At 46.6% G+C, this 19,938-nt stretch overlaps 4 protein-coding genes across 4 annotated transcripts; all 4 read right to left on the bottom strand.

The window, feature by feature from the left end:
• Window positions 1-2,038: 2,038 nt before the first annotated feature.
• Window positions 2,039-2,863, bottom strand: LOC124694238 (strigolactone esterase D14-like). The gene has a single exon (XM_047227249.1). It carries the CDS (start codon window positions 2,861-2,863, stop codon window positions 2,039-2,041), a length of 825 nt encoding a protein of 274 aa, XP_047083205.1.
• Window positions 2,864-4,678: 1,815 nt separating this feature from the next.
• LOC124694237 (strigolactone esterase D14-like) lies at window positions 4,679-10,863 on the bottom strand. Its single transcript, XM_047227248.1, has 3 exons — window positions 10,591-10,863; window positions 5,711-5,847; window positions 4,679-5,018 (listed from the first exon to the last, which is right to left on the bottom strand). Exons 1-3 carry the CDS (start codon window positions 10,861-10,863, stop codon window positions 4,679-4,681), a joined length of 750 nt encoding a protein of 249 aa, XP_047083204.1.
• Window positions 10,864-14,704: 3,841 nt separating this feature from the next.
• Window positions 14,705-15,490, bottom strand: LOC124694227. Its single transcript, XM_047227239.1, has one exon. The coding sequence runs from the start codon at window positions 15,488-15,490 to the stop codon at window positions 14,954-14,956; it is 537 nt and encodes a 178-aa protein (XP_047083195.1). The 3' UTR covers window positions 14,705-14,953.
• Window positions 15,491-16,295: 805 nt separating this feature from the next.
• LOC124694226 (acetylserotonin O-methyltransferase 1-like) lies at window positions 16,296-19,613 on the bottom strand. Its single transcript, XM_047227238.1, has 2 exons — window positions 18,810-19,613; window positions 16,296-16,618 (listed from the first exon to the last, which is right to left on the bottom strand). Exons 1-2 carry the CDS (start codon window positions 19,593-19,595, stop codon window positions 16,316-16,318), a joined length of 1,089 nt encoding a protein of 362 aa, XP_047083194.1. The 5' UTR covers window positions 19,596-19,613; the 3' UTR covers window positions 16,296-16,315.
• Window positions 19,614-19,938: the final 325 nt, after the last annotated feature.

The following is a 19,938-nucleotide window of genomic DNA, read 5'->3' as shown; positions in this document are numbered from 1 at the left end:
AAGAAGGCAAAAAATGGCAAGAAGTGATAGCGAAATTTTTCATTGATTATACCATCACTCACTGGATAGCTGATGATGACAAAAGGATGTACAATTGCATATATTACTGAAAGTAACTATCTAGATAACACGAGATAGAGCAACTAACACTTCTCAATTAAAGTCCACTCGACGAGGTGCTTCGTCGAACTCATCTATAATTGCATCCGTCGATATTCCAACAGCAATCTCCTTTTCAATGTATGTTACCAAGCAATCTCTCAGGAATCCATCATCCATTTTATTCCGAAGCCTTGTTTTCACAAGTTTCATTGCGAGAAAACGCACGTTCGGTAGTTGCGGTTGAGACCGGTAAAGTAAGAACAAGGCGAATCAATCTGTCCATTAAAAAGAGTTAGTATTTTTAGCAATGATTAAACCAACTTGTATAGCAGCAAAGAACAATACATACCTATCAATCAAGTGATAATCATCATTTTTTCCGGTAGCTGCAAGTTGTTGACAAAGCTCTGATATGGTTGTCAAATTCTGAAACTTTGGATGTACAAGTATCTCTGAACCGGAGGTGGAGGTGGAGGTGGAACTGCAATTTCTTCTTCAACATGTTGTGGTTCTTGTTCATTTAAATCATGGGCAGCAACCGGACCATCAACAGGATCATTAACCGAATCAGCATCTCGTCCTTTCTTCCCAAAATAAGAATGCATATTATGCATTGCAGCAGCCTTCCTTTTATTTTTAGCCATTATTAGTTGATTGCTCTAGAATAAAATTGAACACCATCAGATATGATTCACAATTTCATATACTCAAATGCTAAATCTAAAAGAGAAATTGAAAATACAGTCAACAATTATACACAGTAGTTCACACAAAACAATTGCTAGATCTAGAGAATCGAAATAAGCAACCTAGATCGGAGTATCGGACTATCGGAGGGAGAAGAGACGGTCTGCTTACCTCCTGCCTGGGAAATCGACGGGAGATTGGGAGGGGGGCCGGGGGCGAGCAGCCGAGTTGCTGGAGGGGTGGCGGCCGGCCGGGGCGAGCAGCCGAGCGGGCGTCGCGTCGCGGTTTGGGGAGATCGGAGGAACGCGAGCAGGGAGTCGCGGCCGCGGACGCGCAGTCCAGGAGATGGAGATGGGCCTGGCCGCCTGGGCGTGCCTGGAAGGCTCCTTTTCCACTTCCAAACGTTTTTTTACAAGAAGAAAAAGACCAAGAGTCAACATAGTTTATGGGGTATTAGAAAATTGTTTGCATGTTGGGGGGGGCCCGGGCCCCTGCTGGTCCCCTGCTGCCTCCGCCGATGTACTTACTAGTATGTAAAACATGTGAGTATTGTCATAAAACTAGCATGAAACATAAGAAATTATAGATACGTTTGAGACGTATCATACACTTATTTGCAGACGGAGGGAGTATCTGCCTGCCCCACACACACACTCTCTCTCGTGTCCAGCATCCGTTATAAAGAATCTCGTTTAATATTTTTTTTTTCTTGAAACAGATTTTTAAATCTCAAACACAGAAAATTAAAAGGGTCGGGGAGGGAACCCAAACAAGAACCAGCTCAAGCACAAGTACATCACCCCAAGATTAGTGGGCGCCGCCGCGCCGGTCAGCGTCTATATATATTTTTTAATAATGAATGTTTTATTACTTAAAAGTTTTAAGTATTACATCCGACATTACTAGAATGCCGCTCAAGTGTAGTCGTGGAATACAAGTCCTCTTTCTAAAGAGATATGATTTGGCATTTGAACATGCATAACACAAAACAGCTAGGGGAGGGTAAAGTATCTTAATTAAACAGTAGCGAGGTCAACTTGATCTAAGCGATAGTATCAATGTATGCATGACGATACGATAGTATCAATGTATGCATGACGTGGACAGCCAAATGCCGGATCTCCTCCATGCATCGTCGGTGGAGAACAGATTTCCATTACAGAGAGGACCTGAGGCATGACAAGAAGAAGAAGGAGACAAATTAGGTCGTGCACGTTCTCCAACTCTCGGGGGCACCATGTTCGTAGGATTAATGGCGAGCGAGCGCGCGGCGGAGCACCGGGGCGAGGAGGCTGGGGGCGGTGAGGTGGGGCAGGTGCCCCTCGGTGGGCAGGAGCTCGACGGTGGTGTGGCCGCCGAGGTGGGCCTTGAGGTAGGCGGCGACGATGGCCGGGATGGAGATGTCGCGGGCCGTCTGCACGACGACGCACGGCGCCTTCACCATGCCCAGCACGCCGCGGAGGTCGGTCTTGAACACGCTCCGGCAGACGTGCAGGGAGATGTCGGGGCGTACGTTGAAGAGCGTGCGGCTGAACTCCTGCACCGCCTCCGGCACGTCCGCGCCCACCGCCAGCGGTGCGTACCCCGTTGCCCACGCGGAGTAGTTGGCCGACATCGCGTCGAACACCTCCTGGACCTCCTGCACCTCGAACCCGCCATGGTAGTCGCCGTCGTTCTGGAAACATGGCGAGCAGCCGATGAGGATGAGCTTGGCGAAGAGCTCGGGGCGGCGGATGGAGGCGAGGATGCCGATCATGGCGGAGACGGAGTGGCCCACCAGCGCGCAGCGCCGGATGCTGAGCGCGTCCAGGATGGAGAGCAGGTCGTCCACGTAGGCGTCCAGCCCGTTGTAGCGGCCGAAGTCGAAGTGGTCCGGGTTGACGCTGCCGGCGCAGGCCAGGTCGTAGAGCACCACGCGGTGGTCGCGGGTGAGGTACGGCAGCACCCGGCTCCACACCGACTGGTCCGTGCCCAAGCCGTGCGACAGCACCACCACCCGCTCGCCGCTGCCCACCACCCGCACATTCAGGATCTGCAACAGCTTCGCACCGCTAGGTGGCGGCGCTCCTACCATCTTCTTCAAGCCGCTAGCTGCTGGGGCTGAGCCTGTGCGTGGGGTGGGTCGACAATTAGGATGGGTTCCAGCAGCAGCGGATACCACTGCAGCTAGCCACTTTTCGAGAATGAGAATGTTATATATGCGAGTTGTAGGATGCATGTTGCAATGCAAATAAAAAATCGTGTGAGAACTAGGAAATGTATTAGTATAAAACATATTCAAGAAAATAAAAACCTAAATAGAGGAAACCTTTTGAATATTCCAAGAAATTTATAGCAGCATAATACCATTCTAAGCTTTCTTGAGTAGTCAATATTTCAGCTTGGTCACCGTTGGATTTAGGTTGCAAGATTTGTGCAATTGGATTACTTTTTGGTTTGTGCACGAAATGCGTGTGCGGTGTGATCGCCTGCTGCTGTTGTCGGGTGTGTGTGGGCTGCTGCTGCCACAAGTTTTCTTAGCCTTTTTTCGGTGTTTTTCTTTCTCCAAGGTACATCGATCTCCTGTTTAGACTGCTATTCTGCATACTGGTTGGAATCTATCCAATATTATACTACCTCCGTTTCAAGGAATAAGGCGCCCTCGTTTTACGAGCTTTTAGTTTGACCAAGAATTACTTCAAATAGATAAAGATTGTTTGTATGAAATTAGTATCATTAAAAAGTGCTTTTCAATACGAATCCAACGATACTATATACATATAATATAATTAAGATTTTGTTGCCTAATTTTTATGGTCAAAGTTTGTATCGGAATACGTGTGCGCCTTATTCCTTGAAACGGAGGTAGTAGTATATAACGTCAGCCAAGGTGCTCGCTGGAGTAGTATTTTGGTGCTCGCCGCTTGGTCGATAACTATGTTGTCTCTCATTCACACATTCTTCTTTCCATTCAGTTATAAGAAAGTCAAGATAATTGTTTTCTTAATCTTTCATTTTCATGTATTTTTTCTTCGTCTACACATTTATTTACTCTTTGTTTTTGTTTTTCTCCTTTATTTTCCCTTTTAATGTTTCCATTTCCCAATTTTATTTTTCCTATTTTTCATGTATTTTTTCTTCGTCTACACATTTATTTACTCTTTGTTTTTGTTTTTCTCCTTTATTTTCCCTTTTAATGTTTCCATTTCCCAATTTTATTTTTCCTATTTTTATAATATCTACATTTGCCTTTATGCATTAATGCTTTCCTCTAAAAGAAATGTACTACTAGCATTTTCATGTCTGAGTTTTTCCTATTTTTTTTGCAACGGTTTGCTAATTCTTAGTTGATCGATATTTGAGTTAGAGCTTGACCGAATCCGAAAGTGTTGGATTTGTGTCATGATTCATGCTAGCGTGTGAGTTGCAAGTAGCCTGCAATGGAGATTTGTCAGCTGCAAGTTGATTGAAATTGAGTTTTTTCCTATTGCAAATATGTTGCAACTCAGAAATAATGATGTTCATATGCATTGGATTTGCATTGCGATTCGTACTAGTATAAGAGTTGCAAGTGGGCTGCAAGTATGTTTTTTGCAGTTTCAAGTAGGTTGCAATCGATAAAATATCCTAACCATTGGATTTTGCCTTGTGATTCATGTTTCGTGGAAGTTGCAAATGGCACGCAGCCGAGATTTTCTAGTTGCAAGTGAGTTAAAACTTAGTTTTTCTGGTTTTCTATTTAACGTCGCCCACGCCATGTAGTTGGCCGACATCGCGTCGAACACCTCCTGGACCTCCTCCACCTCGAACCCGCCGTGGTAGTCGCCGTCGTTCTGGAAACAGGGCGAGCAGCCGATGAGGACGAGCTTGGCGAAGAGCTTGGGGCAGCGGATGGAGGCGACGATGCCGATCATGCCGGAGACGGAGTGGCCCACCAGGGCGCAGCGCTTGATGCTAAGCCCCTTAGTTTTTCTGGTTTTCTATTTAACGTCGCCCATGCCATGTAGTTGGCCGACATCGCGTCGAACACCTCCTGGACCTCCTCCACCTCGAACCCGCCGTGGTAGTCGCCGTCGTTCTGGAAACAGGGCGAGCAGCCGATGAGGACGAGCTTGGCGAAGAGCTTGGGGCAGCGGATGGAGGCGACGATGCCGATCATGCCGGAGACGGAGTGGCCCACCAGGGCGCAGCGCTTGATGCTAAGCGCGTCCAGGATGGAGAGCAGGTCGTCCACGTAGGCGTCCAGCCCGCACTACAAGAAACACCACCCATAGAGACATTTTACTAGAGACACTTCCTACTTTGCCTCATTAAAAATCACATTAAGACACTTTGCATATTGTAGGGGCACTTTTTGAGACACTTCAGAAATAGTCTCAAATGTAGGGACATTAGTTGAGACATTTCTGTAAGGTATTGCAATTTTCATTCTATAGACAACTTATGAGACACTCCAAAAGTGTCACAGATAAGTTATCAAGAGGCAATCCATGAGACACTTGATTGTATGTCTTTACTTTTCCTCTAGAGGCAATGTTTTAGGCATTTTGCTTGTTCTCTAGAGACATTTGTTCTATGTTTAGGACATGGTGAGCAATACTAATTAGAAATTTGTTCGAAGTATCAACATATACTTGTGAAAGGGTGAGATGGTTAATGGATTAAGTCTTAATCATTAAGGTCATGAGTTCGAGTATTGCTTTTCACATGGTTCCTTCACATTTATTTACAGTAGAAACACAATATAATGCATATTTTATGTTTTCTAAAATGTAAAGACATTATTACTATTGTCCTTAGCACGTAGAGACACCGCCCATAGTGACACTTTTGAGATAATATGGAAAGTGCCTCTATAACAACGTACGAGCAATTTAAGTGTATCTACTGGACCAAAATAACCAAAATAGTGTCTCTACATGCCAATTCTCTTGTAGTGCCGTTGTAGCGGGCGAAGTCGAAGTGGTCCGGGTTGACGCTGCCAGCGCAGGCCAGGTCGTAGAGCACCACGCGGTGGTCGCGGGTGAGGTACGGCAGCACCCGGCTCCACACCGACTGATCTGTGCCCAAGCCGTGGGACTAGGCCTGTAAGTTGGGGCGGGCAGCCCACGGCGCCCCGATACCCATCACACTTAATTTGCTAATTGGGCACCCAGTGGTACGATCAAAATCTTCATGGGTAGTTACAGTGTGTCCGCTACCGCCGCCGCATTGATACCTTTCTACATAGCCCTTGGGAAGCGCATATTTCGTCGGGATCTCGCGGTGGGGAGGCAAGCGGGACGCTGGGAACATGACCTGTTTCCGGCGACGCAGGTAGCGGTGGCACCCGCAGGACCACCGGAGGCACCTCCGCACGGGTACCAGAAGCGGCAGTGGGGGTGGATAGGGCGGGGGAATAGAGGGGAATCTGAGAGGGGGCGCTAGTGATGTGGAGGCCATAGTCATCGGATGTCCTTGATAAAGGTAGGTTGTTTCTTGTTGGTCATTGGCTTATGGTGATATTAGCTAGCTACTAGTAAGAGCTCGATCAGACTAGGTAGATTTACAGTTACAAGACAAGGTGTAGCTTGAAAAATAATTTGTAATGATATTGCAAGGCGTAGAATGGACTAAGGGTTGCTGCTCTGGATGGCAACATCAACCTGCCTTTTTTTCGGAATACATACTTTCAAAAATTTAGATTAAAAATAAAATAAAGTTAGAATTAATAATAAATAGAATATAATTTAATAGTGCTCTCAAATCTTAATTAGAGGCGATGAAACACCCAAACAGCCTAGCTGAGAAAATTAAAGCTTATGTTGAGATGATTGAGTAACATCTATGCAAACCAGTATCTGTTCACAGGCGTGCGTCCATGATATCCTTGCCCCATTGGCCGCCGCCGCCGGAAGGTACTGTCTTTATCAGCGTGGATGCGGCTTTGTTTGCTCCTTCTTCGAGAATGGGAGTGGGCGTCGTAATCAGGAACCACATCGGTATGTGCTTGTTTGCTTGCAGTCAAGTCTTTGATGCGGTTACGTCGCCGGAACTTGCCGAAGCACTGGCCGTGAGGCGTGCATTAACTCTCGCTCAAGAAGAAGGCTTCAACAAGATCATCTTAGCTTCAGACTGCCTCACTGTGGACGGGAATTGGTGTGGTCATCCAAGACATCAAGCTGATCGCGGTGGATTTCTTGTCTGTGAAGTTTACTCATATCCCTCGTTTGCGTAATGAAGCAGCACACTTGTTAGCTCGTAGAGCAGAACTGTTAGTCTTTTCAATTTTTCGTTTTGAGGCACCGGGCTTTCTCCGAGATGCTCTCTGTAATGATTTAAGTTAATCAATAAAGTGTTGTTTCCCCTCAAAAAAAAAAACTTAATTAGTACCTATGGTTAGCAATGTTTTCGTGGACCAATTTATTTTCTTTGTTTTGGCGGATTTCTAGCACTCGGCCGTGCAATGATTCGTGGAACGTGCATCTGATTTTCAGCATGTCTGTTTATGCTATTATGCATGACAATCAAGTGAGGCGACTACTAGATTTATGTCGATTCTTGTATAGTTAGTCAAAAAAAAGCAGCACTGATTTATGTTTGAAGTTTTCTTTCTAGAATTCACCCTAAAAAGTATATAACATCACATAAATAGTGTTTAGCCTCAAATTATGTTCTGGTCACGTGTATGATCTAGTGAGACCATCAAGGAGTCACTGATTTTGCCAAAGCAAAAGGAGTCAAAAGCATTGACCATAATGTCGTCCCTGCACCCGAACGCTTCACTTATCTATACCACGAGCTAACCCGCCCAACCCTCTTCCAATCATCAGCTCAACCATGGATGGCTGATCTGTCAAAAAAGGAACCATGGATGGATGAACTTGCCTCACTAACCCCAAATATCCTCACGGATACCGCATCACAGAATACATATTTTCGAAAATATTTTAGAATTAAAGACACACATGATTAAATAAATTTAGGTTTGCTCAATCTAATAATTAATATTCTTATCTCTAACGATTTGCCATGTATATCGGAGCACATAAACATCGATCATCGAAAATTAAATCTTTGCATAGATGTTATGATCATCCAAAGATCTCTTTGCTATAAATAGGGCTTCCCCTCTCCCTCGGATATCTCCCTCTCCCTCTCCCTCTCCCTCTATCTCTCTCTCCAAGCAGCAGCGAAAGCAATGTCCCATAAGAGGAGGGCGAGTGGGAGGTGGAAGATATAGTGGATCATTGACAACACGAAGCCCGAGGCAACACTGAGGAGGCGCCTCTTCTTTTAGATGAAGAAGGCTGATGAGCTTGCCATCTTGTCCAACATTTCTGCCTATCTCGTGGCTTACCACTCTGTCCCGGGATGTGGTACGCCATGAGGCAGGTGGAGGTGTCGCATAGGATGGCAACTTCGTCAGCCTTCTTCAGCGAAATGAGGGGACACCACCTCAGCGTTGTCTTGAGCTTCATGTTCTCCATCATATGCCGCTTCATTAGGCAACTGCTAAGCATTTTGTATGATGCCACCAATATGTAATATATGATTAATCACATGAAAAGCTTTATTTTCGTGTATTTTTATTGATTTAGGGTCTCGTTTGGAGGACGCGGCTAGGCAGCGACGTCCTCCAAATTTTGCACGAAAAAAAAACATTCTCAAACGCTCGATCGAGCGTTGTTTAGAGATGATTTGAAAGACGCGACCGGAGATGCTCTAAGTTAGTAGTCTTCGAGGTGCAGTTCCTTCCTTGAAATTTGCTTGACTTGCACAACTGCAAGTTACCCCGTCATTATTTCGCTTCCTTCCACCACCCTTTGTTTACTGCTTTTTGGCTGAACTTGTATCAGCAGACTAGAAGTAGTTTAGTTACCTAAATTATAGCTTACGCCACCAACTAAGAGCATCTCCAGTCGCGTCCCCCAAACCGTCCCCCAAACCGCGCCGGATCGAGCGTTTGGGGGACGTGTTTTGTTCGTGCCGCGTTTGGGGGACGTCGCTCCCCAGCCGCGTCCCCCAAACGCCGTCCCCAATCAGAAATTCAAATAGATGCATTCAAAAGAGATCGTTCCCGCCGGTTCGTCGCGATCAGAGTAGCGGCGATCGATCAAAGTATCGGGCGCGCGATCATATTACAGACCGGTGGTGCATGCAAATTAGAAGAAGGGGTTGGTCGACGGCGTCGTGTCCTGAGTCGACGCAGGCCCGTCGAGCACGACGACCTCGTCGCGATCTGCCTGTTCCTGTGCATGGTGCGTCTGCTCCGTCGCCGACGTGGAGGCCGACGCAGGTGTAGCAGTAGAAGACCCATGCGGCCGGTGAAAGGGCCGCCGTCCGGACCGGGTCCTGGCTTGCGTTGCTCGTACGCCGGGGAGTAGAGGTTGTTGGGGTTGAAGCCGCCGTGCGGCAGCGCATCCTGGTAGTGCGGCGACAAGTTAGGCGTCACGCACCCGGGAGTGGCGGAGGGGCCGTCGTTGTAGAAGGCGGCTTGCGACGGAGAGAAGACTCCCGGAACGTACACCGGCACGTTCGTACTATATGGGCTCGCGTTGGTGGCGGCGATACACCCGGCGATTATGCGCCGGTGCGCGGCGCGCCGCCGCAGCCTTCTTCTCCGGCTCCGCCGCCCTCCGTCCTTTCCGCTCCGCCGTCGATAGCTTCCGGCGCGGGCAATCTTGCTGCCATTCATCTTCGGTCATGCCTTCAGGCTTCTTCTTCGCAGCCGGCGCCTTCCGCGGCTTCGCGAACGGCGCTTTCGCCCCTATCGTCGCATTGTCCGGCGGCTTCTTGGCCGCTTTCTTCGCCATCTTTTTGGGGGCTGTCGGCGGCGCCATGGAATGGGGAGAGGGTAGCGGCGGCGGGTGCACGGCGGGAGGGAGAAACAAATCGGCGGGATAGGAGAAATGAATCGGCGGAAGGATATGTTTTGGGAGGCCTGTGCGCGGCGGTATAGGCGCGATTTGGCGGGAGCGGCGGGATTTGGCGGGAGTGTGAGACGAATTTTTCCCTGTGCCGCTGACGGGTCGGGCCCGCGTCGGTTGGCCTCGCTTTTCGTTGTGTCCGGCGTCCCCGGTGCGTCCCCTGTGGGACGGGGACGGGCTCGGGGCGCCGGACACCGTATCGGGGCGCGCCGGACAAAAAAGGGCTTTGGGGGACGCGGCTGGAACGCTTTTTTTGTCCGGCGCGCCCCAAATCGCTTTGGGGGACGGTTTGGGGGACGCTGGAGATGCTCTAACTGTATGCTAATACCATTTGAGTTGCCGCCTGATGTCAGGTATGACGATCTGGAATGGCAACTGAACTAGCTCCGTTCAACATTCAGAAGCAGAGACAAGATTATTCTGTTTTGTTGCGTAGCATCTCCACCAGTAGCCCCAAATAGGCGCCGGCAGGGGCACCGGCACCTTCGTTTGAGGGGCGTCGGCACTGCATCCTCTATTTAGGGAAGTTGTTCCCACACCGGCGCCCCCAAACAGGCGGCTCCGATAGAAATTTAAATTTAAATTGACATTTAAACACCGAATTTAAACAAAATTCATACGAAATTTATACAAAAGTACGTTGAATTGATACAAAACGAAATTCAAACGATATTCAAAAACCAAATTTAAAAACGTAAACTTAATCAATCTACTACGGGGCGCGCGACGGGCCTGCCTCGTCGTCGTTCTTCGCCTTTGCCGCATGCATCCGTGCCCGCCTCTCGGCCCTTCCTTCGCGTATCTGGCGGTGGAGCATGGCGGCTGGCGTCGTAGGAGCTTGCCGGCGGCGATGTCCCCGTGCTTCCCGCCTTTGCTCGTTGTCGGCGCGCCTCGCTTGCTCGCGGGCGAACACGTCGTAGTGGCGATGAGCGTTGAGGGAGGCGAGCTTCTGTCGCTCTGCCTCCATCAGTAGGCGTCCCACCTCCTCCGTGGCCGCTCGCTGGCGCGAGATCTCGAGGGCGTGCTCGAGATTAGCGTCGTTGATGAACTCCCGCTGCTCCTCCTTCAACGTCCCGAACCGCTCCGCGTTCAACGACGCCAGGATCGCCGCCTGCTCCGGGTCGGGGGGGTGCCTGCGGCTGCTCACCCCACTGTGCCGCCTCCTCCGTCGCCTCAGCTTCCGCATCGGCGTAGTAGGCCTCGCGCCACACCGCGAACCTTGGGTCTACGTCATCGTCGGAGCTATTGTCCGTGTCGGGCTCGGGCTCCAGCTCCGGCTGCGGTGGTGGTGGTGGTGGCAGCGCACGGCCATTGAGGCCCAACATTGAGTACATCGTCTTCATACGGCGCGGCATTTTGAGGTGGAGAGAATGGCGCCGGCGGTAGATTACGATGGACGGGAGCGGTGGTAGATTACAATGGATGGGAGGACAGGAAACCGTAGCTAGGACGGTGAAGTAGTTTGTTAGGAGCGGCGATTTGGCTCCCGGGAGCATTTGCTCCCGGTTTTTTCAAAAAATTAGAACAAATCGAAAACTTATCAAAAAATTCCAAAAAAAATCATGCACGTACCTGACCATGGCACGCACAAACGTGTAAAATGTCGTTGCAAAATGTCATCGTATGCGCCCTGGACAAAAATGACAAATTTCTGACATGAAATGAGATCCAAAAATTTGAATCTCAGATGTGGAAATTTGTCATTTTTGCCCAGGACGCATACGATGACATTTCGCAGCGAAATTTCAGAAGGTGGTGCGGGCCATTGTCAGGTAAGTGCATGATTTTTTTTTGGAATTTTTGAAATTTTTTGAAAAACAAAATTTGCTCCCCAAAAATCCGGGAGCAAATGCTCCCGGGAGCCAAGACTAAACAAAGCTAGTTACTACCTCCGATTAGCTACTCCCTCCAATTTAAATTATTTGACTCAATTTTACGTAGATATGGATATATCTAATGCGTTTATTCACCAGATACATCTGTGGAGTAGAATATTTGGCGACATGGAGGAGAGATAAGAAGGAAACAGAAAGAGCACGTCGGTAAAGTTACAAGCAGTGTCGACTCGCGTTGAAAATCACTTGCTAGGGACACCTCTTTTCCCGTTGTACAGATGGGTGTCGGTAATTGTGGCCCCTAAAGAAATCATGCTACCTATTTTCTCCACAGCAGCCGAAGGTAGTCAAGAGTTAGTTCTGATTTCGTCAACTTAATTTGTATAGCCAAAAAACAAACCATTGCAGAGTGTGTTTTTATGTCTGTCTACAAGTAACCTTGAAGGCGGCTACCAGCCGCACGCGTGTCCTTAGGTCACGTCTTCGTCCTATTGGAACTGACTATTTTTCCCTCGTTCATTTTCCATTATGGTTGTACGCTGAGAGGCGCTAACAATTTTGCAGGATACAAAATATTTCGCAACAGGGGCGGCAGAAACTCTCTCGAGATCTCCATTGGCCTGCTGTTGGTCCCCTCTCCCTTCACTTGCTGCTTTAGTGGTAGGAGGGAGGGGGAACCTCATTCCTCCGGCCTGCTAGTTAAGGTTAGGGTTTGTATGTTGTTGAGCGTGGGAATAATAAATCAACCTCAACTCACTCCCACATCAGCGGCAATATTCACGACATCGTTTCGAAATTGGTGGCAGCATGTGTTCGCACCCAATAGCAATAAGCTCAAACCCAACAAACAGTTCCAGCGCTCTTCTTTCACATAACTAGACAAACCTACCTTAATAACCAGATCGATAACAAAGTAGTATTAACTAATATGTGCAGCATGTCAAAGCAGCAATTTTCATAAGCAAAGATACAAGGACGAAGAACTGGGACTAGCTTCATACAAATAAGTAGAACAATTTTTATATCAATGGGCACCAAACCAGTCTAGCACAACCAACCAAAACGTTCGTACTGCAACGAAAACAACTGCTTCACCTAATGTTCAGAAGTTGCAATCTACGGTTTGTATAACCACCTACCTCACAAGAACAACCAAAAAGTAAGGCGAGGACAATCCAATGGTAAGGTAGAGAAGTCAGGCTACAGTTTACTGAGTTCCTAATTCCTAAGGAAGAGTGAGAGTGTAAATAATTTAGAACAGAATGACATCATGTGTAATTTTTGAATCATTTACCACAATGATTTGACCAAATACAAGAATATGCTGGACAACTCTAGTTAGCAAACAGACACCCAGCAATTTGTGAGAACGTGTAAGCAAGTTCTATTTGCTGTTTGCGAACTGTTACACATGTTAACCAGGTGCAACCAATAAACTGTCTAATTTAATAACCACCGAACTTTCTAATCCAATAACCACCAAACTGTCTAATTCAAAGTGTACACTGCAAAAGAGGTCGTACAGTTATATTCAGGAAAGCTCCAACAAGAAATGATACAAGTATCAGATGTCATATAAGAGCGAATGATCAATCACTCCAGATCACATCATCACCCATTCCAACAAAATGTACAGACTACCACACAAAATAGCCCCACCAGGGAGAAACTTGTCACGTTCATAAATCACAACTGTACTGCATACTCAGGGTTTAGGTCTTAGGCATAATAGTATATATACTCGATAGCCCATGTAATCATTATACCATAATTTTGCTTGCCCCTGACAAGTCCAACACTAGTTCATATGCATAGAAAACAGGTAACAGTTTACAGATCAAGACAGGGATATATACTGAAAGAGCATTAGATTTTGATTATTCAGAACGTACCGCATTGAAACAAATATGTGTACTCCAACAAAAATCAACTGCTTCATATAGTGCTTAAAAAGAATCAAGGTACAGTTTGTTCAAGTACCTAGCTCATAAGGACAACCAGAAAGTAACGTAGAAAGCAAGTGCACATAATTTGGATGAGGCAGGGCAATATACCACATCCACTCATCTACCACATGGATTAGTACAATAAGCTGGTAGCTTTTTTGAGTAAAGAAAATGTTTGGACATTGAGTTATTAGAATGCGTCAGTACCTCAGGGCTAAAGAGAAAGTTTTCAACAGTTCAAGTTGCATACAATTCCATCTCAGCTCTAATCTCAATGATAGGTAGAGGCGTGGAGTTTGCTACTTGCCATCTTAGTGTTAGGTTGTTAGTTCCACATGTACTGCACCTAACCTTTCCAAATTCAGTGTCATGTATACTACCAAGGAGGTTCAAGAGTCACACTCATAGGACAAATTTCTGTGAGAAATGATGCAAACATCAGATATCACAATGCAGATAAATGTCTATTCACTCCAGACTTGTCCACATCAGGACCACATCCTGCGAAAATGGACAAATCACACAACTAACAACGTTGGTGCAATAAGGTGAAGTAGCTTGGACAGTAAAGCAAATGTTAGGACATTAAGGTATTATTAGTATGGGTCAGGGCCTCAGGGGTAAAAATAAAGTATTAGAGCAATTCAATAGTTGAAGTTTCACAAAATTCCATCTCAGCTCTAAGCTCAATGATAAGTAGAGGAATTGACGGGCCCTTGATTTTCTCAATTCCTCTACTTTTTTTTTTTGATCTCAAAAAAAAGTAGAGGAATTGAGAAAATCAAGGGCCCGTCAACATTTAGTTTGTTACTAGCAAACTAATGTTAGGTTCCCAGTTTCATATGCACTGCCTCTAAGTTTGCCTAATTCAAAGTCACGTATATTTCCAAGGATGCTCCAGAGTCACACTCAAAGTACAAGCTTTTGCAAGAAACGATGCAAACATCAAAAGCCACACTGCAGAAAAATGATTGATCACTCCAGACTGGTCCACATCAGGACCCGATGACAAGAAAACGAACAGATCACCCAACTAATGAAGAAAATATCAGACGTAAGGGTGAAAATTCTGTACATTTTCGGCGACCAGAAGTGCAGAAACAGCTTACTACAATTTACCGCGGTGCCTAACATGTATTCCGTCTGCTGCATAATGTAGTAGCGTGTTTTAGCAAACTAATTTGGTTTGCCAAAACATGCACCATCATGGAACAGAGGATGTAGCAATTCTGCTAAACATCGGAAATCAAACAAGTTCCATCTTTCAGGATAGATAAATAAGCATATGCTTCAGTTTGGCATTGAGCATATCTAAGAACACACAGAAAGCATATTCATAACATCGTTTCCCCAACCATACACGTAGAGAGAGTCAGACAGGCGCAGCACACACACACAAATTAGATAGATAGATGCGAATAGTCTTATATATACCCCACAGTTTTTTTCCCCATGTAATCATGCATCACGAAATCGTCTGCTTGCAAGACCGATCCTAGTTCTTACCGCCGACGAAGTCCTCGGTGTCGTGGATGATGACGTAGCCGGCCTTCTTGGGGCTCTCGGAGTCGGAGACCTCCTCGTCGTCGTCGTCGCTGTAGAGCTCGTCGTAGGGGGAGGCGGCGGTGGAGGCGATGAGGGACCAGACGAGGTACATGGAGGCGGCGGTGAGGGCGCCGCAGCCGAAGCCGAAGAGCAGGCCGGAGACGACGACGAGGATGTCCTTGGCGCGCTCCTGGAAGGAGGAGGCGGTGTCGGCGGATGCGGCGACGGCGGCGGCCGGGAGGGGCTCGGGGTGGGCGGGGCGGCGGATCTGGAGGTGCGGGCCGAGGCGGCGGACGCGGAGGACGGTGACGACGGTGGTGGTGAGCGGGGCCGGGTTGGCCGGGTCCGGGTTGGGCCTGGAGAAGGAGGAGAAGGAGATGAGCAGCGTCTGCGCGTGGCCGCACGGGCGGGCGGACGCCGCCGGGGGCGACGCGAGGAGGGACGCCGCGGCGAGGAGCAGCAGGAGGCGGGCGGCGCCGGCGGCCATGGCGAGGCGGATCGGATTTGGGGCCGGATTGGGGGGCGGTGCTGCCGTGTTGGTGGGGAAATTTGTGGCTTTGGGGAATGCGAGGTTTGACTCGTCGGGGGCGACCAGACTTGTTATTTATTGGATTGGAGTCTTCCTCCGGGAACGGGATGGTCTTTTTGCAGTTTCGTCCTTGAATCATTTCAGTATTGTGTTGGCGAGAAAAACGAGGAATATGCACAATTGTGATATTCTTTTGTCCGGCCCGGACTGCAGAAGCCCAACGACATGGCCCGTCAATTTACTCTATCTTGGGCCTGAGTACGGTCCAAGCTAAATACGCCTGTCCCAGGGTAAAGCCCGACGATAGAGAACATCCACACATCCACACCTTGTTTTTATTTTGAGGGGGTGCTCATGCACGCTGATTTTTTTTAGCACTCCCTCAAAAAAAAAAAAAAACCCAACGTGTAAGAGCAAAGTCAGCAACACTATATGAACCTAGGAAATTGAAATTTTAGATTCACAGTGGACAACATGTCAACATCATTATAGTATACCAATAAGTGAAATGCAGCTGCAACCAAGCTATATTCATCGCATGAAGAAAAAATCAGACACAAAGTTCTCGTATGCGAATCATAGATCACACCCTCATACATAGTTTCTTGAAATGTAGTTTTACAAACACCAGAAGGAAGTATGCTTAGCACATAAGATGTGAAATAGCAAACAGGCAGGTGGACAAGGTAGCCTGCTTATTAACAGCACGCATACCGATGAACCTGATGGAGTTCAGGTATGCGCAAGTTATTTTGTCCATTAATGCGGTAGCTCGTGAGGGTTTCATGGGTAGATCTCGATTACTGAGTAGGGACCCAGCACCGGCATGATTTTGTAGTCATCGCTGAACCCGGCATCGGAAAAGATCGCCTTCCACTCGATCTCGTTTCGCTCCACCCCGTTTATGTACATCATGAATAGGTTTTGTATGGCTTCCATCTCTGCTATCTTCTTCTCGTCATGTGCTAATCCTCGTACCATATCTATGATTATCACCTTTCCTCCCGCGTTCCTAGCAGGGATGGCTTCCTTGCAACGCTGAAGTATCTTGACACAGTCGTCGTGGCCCCAATCATGTAAAATGTTCTAGAACAAATAGGCATAAACAAATTGGAGAAATATGTAAGAAATTTAGTGAAAGATGAAAGCATGAGTGCACTATAAACCAATGATGTGTATTAGAAAAGTAACTCCTAACCGATGCAGTGTTGGTATAACAGAAATATTCATAAGTAACGATAGAATCAAATTGAAGTTAGTCTTGAAAGCTTAGAGTTGCTTGGTTTAAATAAAAACTAGATGGGTGACCCACCAACTTACATTAGACGTACCACATATTGACTCATTTGATACTGTATTTAATGCTAGATATGTGTTCATGCCCTCATGTGTTATTCGACATAATCCTGAATGCAATTGCCCTTGCCCATAATGCTGTCAAAATATCGTATCTAAAATTTATATTTCAAGTAATATGATTTGATTTGGGAAAACAAATTTTATTATTTTCATTGCCATGTTGGTAAGGACTTTGACATATATGCGACAACAATATATTTGTGAGATTTGTATTTTGGGCCCTATAGTTGCCTAAACCAACACTTTGAGGTGATATAATTTTCATTGTTTTATTTAGAAAATGTAATAATTGGTATTTAAATAATTTAAATATCTAATTGTTGAATTGTCATTTTTCTCATTAGCATAAGGAAATAATTATTTTTGCCATCCTGTATGGCATATCCCCTTAGGTGGTCACGATATAAGCCAATCTTTTTTAGCGAACTTGTCGATCGAGTTCATATTTTTTCGTATATGTTCGTATCATAAATATATTTCATTGCATACTCTCCTCCGTACCTTGATCATGTGCCCCGTTCAGGTCCTCAATGCCATCTCATTGGAGGTGCCACTCTGACATGCACTATGTGTTTTTTTTCATGTACATATGAATATAAATTACATGTTGTTCTCATCACAATTATATTTACTTTATTTGACTCGTCCATTTTTTCCTGCACTGTCATCTCATTTGTTTCTTTCTACAAATAAATCAGCAAACTTCTCTTATCTCGACACTTTGACAGCCACCGGCCCTCCATTTTCCTCAAATGTGGCCAGTATTGCAGATTAAACTCAGCAACCACATATAATGCGATATTCGTAGTTACTTTCATATACATGTGTAGAGTTTAATTTGTATTTTTATTATGCTTGTACATGCGAATTTTCCATCACGCTTTCTTCTAAAGCCATATTTTGTGCATGAAGAGAATTTATTTATTATAATTTTTTAGATTGTTACCATTTTAATATAATCCATCACAATTGTCATGGTATTTTTTGTTTTCTTTTCTGAAATATCCTTTGCATAGATATTCACATATTAATTGAGTTAACTTGTAACATCATGTCCCATTATATAATAGGATTGGAGAAGATATTTTTTTGGAAGCTCCTCTCCAAAGAACCTCCAGGTGATGCGTGGTTGGCATGAGGTAATTTTAAAGTCGTTCACCGACTGGGAAGTTGTTCCCTAGTGAAAACGAGTGAGGACAAAATATATGCTAAAAAAAGTGTAATGGTATGTGTTGCTAGTCTAGATATCCTGGAGAGTTGGCAGCCTAGCTAGAAGCTTGCCAGCCAAATCTGTACTATGTTCCTAAAACAAATAGGAACTCTCATCCCTAAAATATGGTTTGGGTACACACTGTGTATTAGAGTGAACCTTCACGGTTACACAGGCGTACGTCGTCTAATGCAACTTAATTAAATAGAACGGACTGGTGCAATATTGAGCGGCACATCCCATATTTTTGCTTATTTGTTTTCAAAGCCCCTGATAAGTATCGGTGATAAGTCAGTGATAGGCAAAAACTCCGTTATAGATGATGTTTTTCTCTCATCACCGTGGACTTCTTGTCTGGTAGTATGTGGACTTGGAGTGCCAGTTTATTACTAGACGTTTTATTATGTGAATCTATATTGGTGTTTTGATGACACCAGCAGTTTATCCTTTGTGCATGCATGCATATATAGACAACAGTTTTTTCATTCATCCATGCCGAGCTGACATCTCGGCGTCGAACCCCAAAGTCTTGTTCGGATTAGTTTCTTCTTTGAACATAGTATATACTCCATATAGGAATTATGCCGCATTTAAGGAATGAAGGTTTCCATTTTCGTAAACATACCGGAATAGGATATGTAATTTTCATCATTAATTGAATAATTGACGAGTGTTCATAAGAGCGAGATGCATGTGTGATATGGATACCTTGAGTACGACAGCATCCGCCGATGGAATGGATTGAAACATGTCACCGGCTACGAACAGCAGGTTTTCATGGCCGGCGCCGGCGCCGTCGGCGATAACGTGAGGAAGGTCCATGACGGTGCACTTTATGCGCGGGAAGGCACTTGCGATGACCTTGGTGCCGGCGCCCTTGCCGCCGCCGACGTCGACGAGCGAGCTCAGGCCGCGGAAGATCCTGCCCTTGTCCATAATAATGACCTCGAGGAAGACCTGGCTATCGGCAGCCATGGAGCCGTTCAGGACGCCGCTGAATTCAGCGTCCTTGCTGGCCCTCTCCCACTGGGAGCAGCCGTGTGCCAGTTCGAAGAGGGACCCGGCGCCCGCCGGCGCCGGCTCACTCCTGAACCAGTCGGGCATGCTGAAGAAGGACGTGACGACGAGAGGGTTCAGCAGGAAGGGCACCATAGGGGACAGGCTGTGCCAGCCGACGAGGAAGCGGCACGTGGTGGTCAGCCCGTACAGGACGTCGTCTTCCCCGGCGGTGCTGGTGCTGAAGATGCCGGAAGCGGTGAGCAGTTCCATCACGCGCTGGAGGTCGGCGACTTTGGCCGGATGTATCTTGGTGTCGGTGGCGATGTCGGCGAGGGTGGCGGTGCCGCGGCGGCGGTGGATGGCTTCTGGAATGCCCAGATCCACGGCGCACTTGAGCGACATGGACTTGACGTAGCCGAGAAAGTGGTTATGGAGCTCGGCGAGGCCTACGAGCAACTCCTGTGGGCTCACTTCGGCCAATAGCTTGAGCGCCATCTTTCTAGTTTAGCTACGCTTGCTTCACTGCAAACGCGCGCGCGTAAGCGTGGATGTAGATTGACTCCAGTTCTTGGCCCTGCCTAGGAAACTCCTACCAAGGCCTATTTATAAATGAGGAACGGAAACTCCACTATTTGAAAAATAGTGTCATTCGTTAGGTGAGCTAGCCGCATCATCCATTTACCAAGATGTAATAAATTTTATAAGTTCGAAACCATATAGTAGAGGTGATAAATACTGGAGTTTTGCCCGGGTTCAAATCCTCATCTAACGGTAATTTTGCTGGGAGGGGCAAACTTTAAACCGTGTCCGTGTTGAGTGTCTCATTCTACTTAACACA

The sequence above is a fragment of the Lolium rigidum genome, chromosome 3, assembly GCF_022539505.1.
Source record: "Lolium rigidum isolate FL_2022 chromosome 3, APGP_CSIRO_Lrig_0.1, whole genome shotgun sequence".
NCBI lineage: Eukaryota > Viridiplantae > Streptophyta > Magnoliopsida > Poales > Poaceae > Lolium > Lolium rigidum.
Note: the sequence above shows the minus strand (reverse complement) of the source record. Positions and strands in the feature narration are given on the sequence as shown.